This window comes from Symphodus melops, assembly GCF_947650265.1.
Source record: "Symphodus melops genome assembly, chromosome: 3".
Lineage (NCBI taxonomy): Eukaryota > Metazoa > Chordata > Actinopteri > Labriformes > Labridae > Symphodus > Symphodus melops.
The window spans coordinates 27492064-27500348 of NC_136693.1; the positions used below are offsets into that span (position 1 = coordinate 27492064).

The window sequence follows — 8285 nt, forward strand, 5'->3', positions numbered from 1 at the left end:
CTACGGCGTTTTTGATTGGCTGAACAGCCATGTACGTAGTGAATCTACAGTGGGACACAAACAACAGACTGGGACGTATACTGAGTCATGCACTAACATAGTTAGGTTGTTTTCATGATTTGCAGCGAGACGCTCGAGACACCAACACAGAAGTTCACGTCACGAGGTAAGACAAACCTTAAATCCTTAAATCCAGAAAAACACCACTTGCAATTTGCAACCTCGACCTCTTTTTACGAGGTTTACCTAACAGAGACTAACTTTTATACAAACTGAGACGTGCACTGTATTTTTCGATGAAAGCTTGAAAGAAGAAGAAGAAGAAGACTGCTTTTAAAGCCGTCTGTCCCAGAAATGTTTGTCTATTCCTCTCATCTCGATCGACTCTAACAAGTCCCACAATTTCTCTAAACGTCTTTCACAACTGTCCATGCATGTTGTACTTTATCCAGTGTGTGTTATTGTTGGACAGTATTCATGTTTCCTTTGTGTGCTGCACTCTGAACTGAAGAGACCACTCTGCAACATGCAGCCTTGAATTAGTTACAATGTACAATATATGTATACAGACTTTTTTGTTGTGGTCTTTCTCCTAAGGGAGACAATGAATGAAAGCAACTAACTAAAGAGGGCTCTGTATGTGTTCACAGATGTATGACTGCTTTATAAAAAAATTCAGGGAATATTTATGCAGGCAAGAGGACCAAACTTGACTTTGGAGTTGTTTGTCTGTGAGGAACAGAAAGCTCTCTTTATGCTGATTAATCAATTGAATTGTCACGTGAGGTTTTGTTCCCCTAACTAAAGCCAAAGTGTAGGCGTGATGATTGTGCATGATCTTCCCACAGACACTAATGTATTGACCACATTGGCTTTCACATTGTTGTTGAAGGAAGCAGGGTTTTTTTTCTGTTGCATTATTCTAACCCGCTGTTAAATAACCTCATCTATTCTCTCCTTTCAGGTCAGACATGAAGCTCAGCTCTCCTCTCCTCCTGCTCTGCCTGGCAGCAGCTCTGTCCTCTGCCTACGTGGTCACACATCATCATCATCATCATCATGACAACATGTGGACCAAACTGATCTTGACTCATCACTGGCCCAAAACCTTCTGTAGTGTGAGTTTTGTTTTGTTTGGTTTTAACTCAAAAGAGAACCTTTAAATGGACAAAAGTTTGTTGTATCACTGTTGGAAAAGCACAGAGAGTCAGAGAGTCGTTATGTTATTCATAGAATAAGCTCTTAGCCAAGATATAATATGATTATATATGATTCCAGTTGTTCCTGCAGCAGCAAAGGTAGCTTTAACCTCGCACTAACAGGCATGTGTTGAAACAGGTTCTGCAAGTCTTTTGAATTGCTCTATGTTGTGACAAACTCAGAGTGGTGTGCATTTTCCGGTTTTTGAGTACGATTATAACTTATGTCCAAAATCCTGGTATTTCATTTTAACACAATGTTGCCCAAATTCCGTATTACAGAGTCGACATTAAATCCATGAGCACCATGTGACGTCTAAGGCTGAGTCATGAGAAAGGCAGTGTGACTTCAGTGGTTGGATTAAGCAACATTTTGTTCTCTCACTGAGGGTGCAACTTTGTCCACTCTGCAAGTCACAACACAAAAAACCCTTCCCTTTTGTTCTTCTTGACTGAACCTTTCTTTTCTTTTTTTTTTTTCTTTTTAAACATCCCCTGTCTCTTCACTTAGAAGACACGAAGAGTTACAATTTCTCAGATGTGGATTCATCTGTAGCCTGCCTGTGTGTGTCAGGTGTAAAACGTTTTGGCATGGTTTTCGTCCTGCAGGGAAACATTCTGTTCGGTGTCTCTCTGTTTGTGGTCCGTTTGCTGGAAGTCTCCTTCATGATTTCAACACTTACGTTTTCACAAGTTTCCATCAGAACGTGTTGGATGGATTTACCAAACTGCAGGCTACCTGCTTTAGCTGCAGGGTAATAACACAACTGTAGTTCCTCTTTCCACTCAGCAGAGTCACAATGTTATTCTTGATGGGAACGGGAAGAACTTTTCTCGTTCAGTTAGCAGTCACCATAAATAAGTAAAAACAGGACATAATGCATGACGAGTCCTGTGAGTCTTTTTTGTTTTTGTGTTCAGACGGATTGTGGCGGGGTTCTCTTATTAAACACCCAAAAAAAACAGTTTGAAAAACACACAGGCGTAGTCGAAGACTGTGATTGGTGGATTTATTTTTCACCGGCCTCCACAAGTGCACAATATTTACAAAAATGTGAAAAATCCAAAACAAAAAAAAAATAGAAAAAAAATATTTACAAAAAATATTTACAGAACAAAACTCCAACATGAATAGTGAGCAAACAAACTTTTCTTCCTCTAGCTGTTACCTCCTCTGTAACTTGACGTCCCACCCAGAAGGTCTCAAACAGCCTTCCTTTTAAAGAAAAAGCCCCTCCCACCGGGCATTATGATTTGCATAATTTCTAAACCGTTTACATTTTCTAATAAATAAATGGAGTTTCCACATGTAACACCTGTGGATGCCTCACCACTAACTTACCCTTTTTTTTTACCTGAACCTTTTAATCCCCAGACAGCCACATTTCTGTCAATATATTTAAAACAAACAAACAAGCAATCAATAATGTCACGTGATTGTGATTCGGCGCCACGTCCGCCTATTTACCTGGCGGAAATGTACCGCCTCTGTTTGGATCAGAACGGGACGCCACGGCGCGTGCATCCAACACCCTGAATGGTGAGTGTGATGAAAGTTGATATAAATGTATGACACCCATGGGCGCGCTATGGAACGGGAAGGGAAAGGAGGAAGATGATATGTGCGTGATAAGGAGCATTGGCAGAGGGGAAAGTTTGGTGCGCGTGTGTGTGTCAGTGTCCGTGTCAGCGTGTGTGTGTCAGTGTCCGTGTCAGCGTGTGTGTTGGTGTGTGCGTCTGCACTCAGTGATGGAGCCGCTCCGTCACATGGATTAACAAACATGTTGGACATCATTTTCAGATGGAGCCTTGCCAGTCAAACATCAGCTACTGGACACTGCACGGACTCTGGTATGTTTGGGTTTGGTACAAAAAGTTCTGTGATAGCTCATTTGTTTAACTTGTGTTTTTTAACTTGTACTCACATCTAGACACTTTACTCTCTGCTGTTTCATGTATCTAACTTTGTAATTTTGTATTCTGACTTTGTACTCACACTCTGATACTTATTGTTCTTTGACACTTGATTCTTTGTTGACTCTTAACTTGGTTAAATGTTTCATTTGTTTCGTTCATTTACTGCTCTGTGTGCCCTTGAATTGCCCCCCCGGGGACAAATAAAGTTTTTTGAATTGAATTTGTTGTGGGTAACTTAACAACGAGCACCTGAGATCTCTTAATGGGATTTTTTTTTTCTCCAGGCCAGATAAAGGGATTGACTGTAACTCGTCATGGCATTTCAACTCCTCTGAAATACAGGTTTGTAATGTTGTGTTTCATTCACGAGGGTCATAAGACGTCCTCCTTCTGCTGTTAAATCTGTACCCCGCTGATGGCCCAGTGGCAGTGTTAGGATGTAACATTACCTGGTTAAATAAAGGTTAAATAAAATAAACAACATTTTCAGTAGCTTTGCAGTTTTCTGAATCAAAAAGCTTTCCAGGTGCGTAGCTGTTTTATTGATCAAGTAGTGCAGTAGAGTCCAGGCAAGCTACAATCTCCTCACAACAAAAAGGAGGCGGTCCAAAGTGAAACTGTTAAAGATGAGTTGACGCCAGGTGATTCCTGAACAAGCTCTGATGCAGTTAAACCATCCTCAGGTCAGTCTGCACACACACAGCTTACTACAGAACATGAAGGAGAGCGCAGGTGCACAATACAGAAGAAGACAGCGGCGAAGTTGGATGTTAGATCAGAGGAGGAAGGGACAAGTGGAGACAGTGAAGACAGCCGAGTCACCCCCAGATTAAAGTTTGAGTTTGTTTATGTGTAATGTTTACGTCTCACACTGTTTTTACTCTCAAATCTTTGTATCGTCTCTCACGTGAATAAATATTCAATGACTGTTATCTTGTGTTAAACCAAATTCATTGAGTTAAATTAAAACAGTTTTTCGACCTCTCTCACAGGGTGTCGAGGTGAATGTTTTAGTTGCTGGTTTGTTTGAAATGTTTCTAAAATAAAAAGTAAAGAAGTGAGCAAACTTTGTCTTTACAGCACCTTAAAATTATTATCATTAGTGTAGTCAATGAAATTAACTCGGATGTAATGATCTAGGTTAGCCGTGTTGCTGTAGCTTAGCTTACTATATTTCTGCTCGACGTAGCTTTAGTAACTAGTCACTTAGCTCACTACATGTTGAAGTAGCCTCCCCATCACTGCCTGCTGGTTAAGTAGTACCAGATGTGCGGAGCCTAAAGTCCAACCCGAGGCTCCTCCCCTCCTGTTATTCCCCACACTCGCCCTGACCTCCGAAGACAAAAGCCCAACAATACATCAAAATGATCTGTTATTTACTGTGAAGGACTTCAATGAGAAGACTGCATTCCTAAGAATATCAACATGAGGGGATCTTTTAAAACACTTTTTTTATGACGTGAATAGTTATTTTGATGAAAATAAATTCTTTGTTGTTTTCAGGATCTGCTTCCAGACATGAAGAAAAGTTGGCCTGACTTGCTGAAACCCACATCCAATGAATTCTGGTACTGTATCTCTCAGTCCCTCTATTTGTTCTGTGTGTCAATCAAACCTCTGCTGGCCTCTGATCGGCTGCAAGCATTTATTTCCAGGTTTAGCCAACGTAACAATATACAGCCACTTCTTGTTTCCCTCCTGTTGTAGAGCACACTGTGTTCATGTAGTTGATGTCCAGCTCTAGAGCGCTGACTTAAATACTAACAGCTACAGTGTTTAACGGTGTCTTTGTTTTAAAGTTGTTTAGAAGCATACTGCTCACATACTAGGATCATTTTCTAACTTCTCTAAAGTCTTAACAATAGAAATGAATGATAGTGGTAGAATTGGGCTCCACCTGACATAACGGGCTAAATGGCGATAAGGATTTTCATGCTGTAGATTCCCAAATGAAAAACGATCACAGTTTAATTGTATGCATGTTTCAACAGGAAGTACGAGTGGCACAAGCATGGAACATGTGCAGCTAAAGCCGATTCTCTGAACAGTCAACATAAATACTTCAACAAGGCCCTGGACCTGTACCATAAAGTGGATCTGGACAGGTACGGCTCATCTGCAGGACACGCATCCGTCTGTGAAAACACAGAGTCCTTTTATAGTGGTAGGAGTCAACTGTGCAGTTCTGGAAATCCTGTCATTTTCACCATAGCCAATTAGATAATTAGCCATAAGGTCATAACCATCTGGGGTGGACTCACCCCGAGCGTGAAACGACGGTTAATGCTCCTGTAGAATCAACACCACATCTTTTTGTGTCATTATAGAACTCTGCAAAAGTTCAACATCACCCCGTCCGAAGACTACTACAAGGTACGTCTATTTCATTTTAATACTTGCATGTTTTTTTTACATGAGCATCAAAAACACTTTGTACTGTATTTAAAATCTATGAAGTTTAAAATACGACAGTTTTAACTTCCTTCTCTTGAATGTTTCCGTCTGAAGTTATCACAAATCGAAGACGCCATAGAGAAGTTCTACAGCGTCAAACCCAAGATCCAGTGTGCCCACAAGTCAAGGGTAAGAACAAGAAATCATGTTTAAATCAGGTGTACTTTGTGTGTGTTTACAAGTGTGTGTGTTTTGTATTAAAGCTGTGTGTTTTTGTGTTTGACAGAGAAATGAAGTCCAGGTTCTGGGGCAGATTGAGATCTGTTTTGACTCTGACTTCTCCCTGGTCGACTGTGAGAGACATTTCACCAAAGACGATGTATCTCAGGGTCAGGGGGACGCTCTCATGGATGTTGACAGGCCGTCTGGGTTCATGGTGTGTCAGCATGATGTACCAGTTTACTACCCGCCTCTTTCCACAAACACACACCAGTAGTTGCTCAAACTATGATGCAACACACACTACACCCGTTCTTTCACACCTTCAACGACAGGTGTCTTCTTTGTTTACCAATCATGTGTACTGTACTAGAACGCACACACACACACACAAACAATCACACACACACACACACTCATAACAGGCTGAACATTGAACACCATCGTCTCACTGATAGTGAGAGTCTAAAATAGCCTTCATCAGTTAAGTCCAAAAACATTTTGAACTGTAAGTCCATTGTGGCTGCGAGTGATGCTTGGAAACGATGCACCTTTTAAATGGTCCTTTATATCCTGCAGATCCAGGACATCCAAACACTCCTCTAGCACCTCGTGCTTTAACGGGATTACGGGCCTTTCTGACCTTTAATAGTAGATCAGTCCAGTAGTGCGTTGCGTGTTTTTTTCCACAGCTCAACAGGGGGGCATCATGGGAACTTGAGGTCAGACAGGCAGGCAAACAAGCAGATTAGTCCTGAATGTCTGTTTGGCAAACGAGAGAAGTCTCTCGCCATTTTTGCAAGCTGCTCGTACTTAATGCAGAGATAGGGTCCGAAACCAGCGTGGATTTGATGACTCTGTGTTATAGCAGTCATTTAAGGGCCATCTCTTTTTGTGCCAGGCTGACCTGAGTTTTAGCAATCAATAAAAGGTTGAAAGAATACTCAATTTTATAATTGAGTTAATCCAATCATTCAAAGAGCTATGTGAACAATTGTTAAATCACCAAATAAACAATAATGAAGTGAGACGGCTTCGTTGGAAACCACTGCTGCTGTGCACTAACATCTGCCTTCCTTTATAATCTGAGTCATTTTACACGAGAGAGAAATTCATCATTCTAATGTTTGCCAAGTACACAAACATCATTCAATGCTGTGCCATCAGACTGCTTCAGTCTGTGTCTTTAATGCAGATCTTAAATCAAACAGACTGTGCATTACACACACAGATTAAAAGGTAAATACAGTTTATGATGTGTGGAGTAATGTTTCAGTGGATTTTAGACGTATCTAAGGCTCATTACTCTATGTACATTTTGACAGACTATTTAATCTCAAACTGGTATGTACAGTGATTGACTTTTATTAGCTCTGTTTGGCTGAGGCTTTTTATTGTTATAGTTCAATCAATGAGAGTAAATGATTAGTTAAATTTAAGATGCACTGGATGTCTGTGTGCAGAGAAATGACTGCCATGAACATTTGTACTGTCATTTTTTTTTAATATCAATAAACTTTCAATAATTGTAAATCTGCTCTGTCGTGATCAGTGAGTAACTTAAGGTATTGATTACAGTGTATTCATTTGTATTTTTAATATGTGGTATCAAAAGTTGTTGCACACTATAAATAGAGCGTGTGAATAAATATAGAAGAACTGAAAACGGTGGCATCAGGAGGCTTTCAAGGTGGTCATATTTCTATTTCTATTAGAACCACATCTCAGTCTGTGTCCACTCCTCCTCGGTGTGGATAAATATGAATGTTATGATCTCCTTAGAGAGCCGTAATCCCACCGGTACAAAGACACCAGTCCATAATCCTGAATCTCCTCCCACAACACAGCGCTGCAGATTTACTAAACACATCTGATTACACTTTCAATAGTCCTGACATGGCCTGAAACTATGTGCCAACTATTTTCTAAATGTAGCCCAAATCCTGTAGAGCGGAGGAAAACAACACCATGAGCTGTGTTTTTAGTTACGTTCCAAGTTTAGGGATCACAGAGTGTTTGAGGTGAACTATCCTTCAGCAGAAGAAGCATTTAAAACATGATTTTAGAAGAGATAACTCTGCTCATAAAGATTTGAAGAAGGTGGAACAGAAGTATAAATCTACCCTCAGTTCCCCATCCATTACAGCCCCCCCCCCCCCCCCAAATTTGTAGGCTTGGTAATTTCCACATCTCCCCTTCTATCTCTCCCTCTCTGGTTATGTAACACTGCAGTTGTGCAAAGCTGCTGATGTGAGGGATTCAAGTACCTACACACACACACACACACACACACACACACACACACACACATGCCCGGTGATCCTCCAGACCATGCTGTGCTCTCTGTGATGGCTGTCCTTGTTTCTGTCATCATTATTGATACTTTCATTGATTGCTGTCCTGAAAATATAATTCTGATTTCCCATCACTATGTGAACCCAGACTTGTCTATATTCTCTTAGTGATGTGATTTTTATTTTGTAATTTATTAAAAGGTTTAATTGTGTTAGTCTCGCTGTATGGTATTGACAGTCATGTGGTCGCAGGGGAGAAGGG

General features: G+C 40.6%; 1 protein-coding gene across 1 annotated transcript; it reads left to right on the top strand.

Annotated features, from left to right (window-relative positions):
• On the top strand, positions 1-7262 carry rnaset2 (ribonuclease T2). The gene is made up of 9 exons (XM_079339923.1): positions 1-166; positions 965-1118; positions 3001-3050; positions 3401-3458; positions 4620-4684; positions 5108-5221; positions 5444-5489; positions 5625-5699; positions 5797-7262. Exons 2-9 carry the CDS (start codon positions 972-974, stop codon positions 6004-6006), a joined length of 765 nt encoding a protein of 254 aa, XP_079196049.1. The 5' UTR covers positions 1-166; positions 965-971; the 3' UTR covers positions 6007-7262.
• Positions 7263-8285: the final 1023 nt, after the last annotated feature.

What these genes read in the sequence shown, in the direction of transcription:
- rnaset2 (XM_079339923.1), top strand. Translation starts at nt 972, where the DNA reads ATGAAGCTCAGCTCTCCTCTCCTCCTGCTCTGCCTGGCAGCAGCTCTG. An exon ending in TGGACACTGCACGGACTCTG is followed by an intron (nt 3,051 to 3,400) that starts GTATGTTTGGGT and finishes TTTTTTCTCCAG; the next exon opens with GCCAGATAAAGGGATTGACT. An exon ending in CGTCCGAAGACTACTACAAG is followed by an intron (nt 5,490 to 5,624) that starts GTACGTCTATTT and finishes TTCCGTCTGAAG; the next exon opens with TTATCACAAATCGAAGACGC.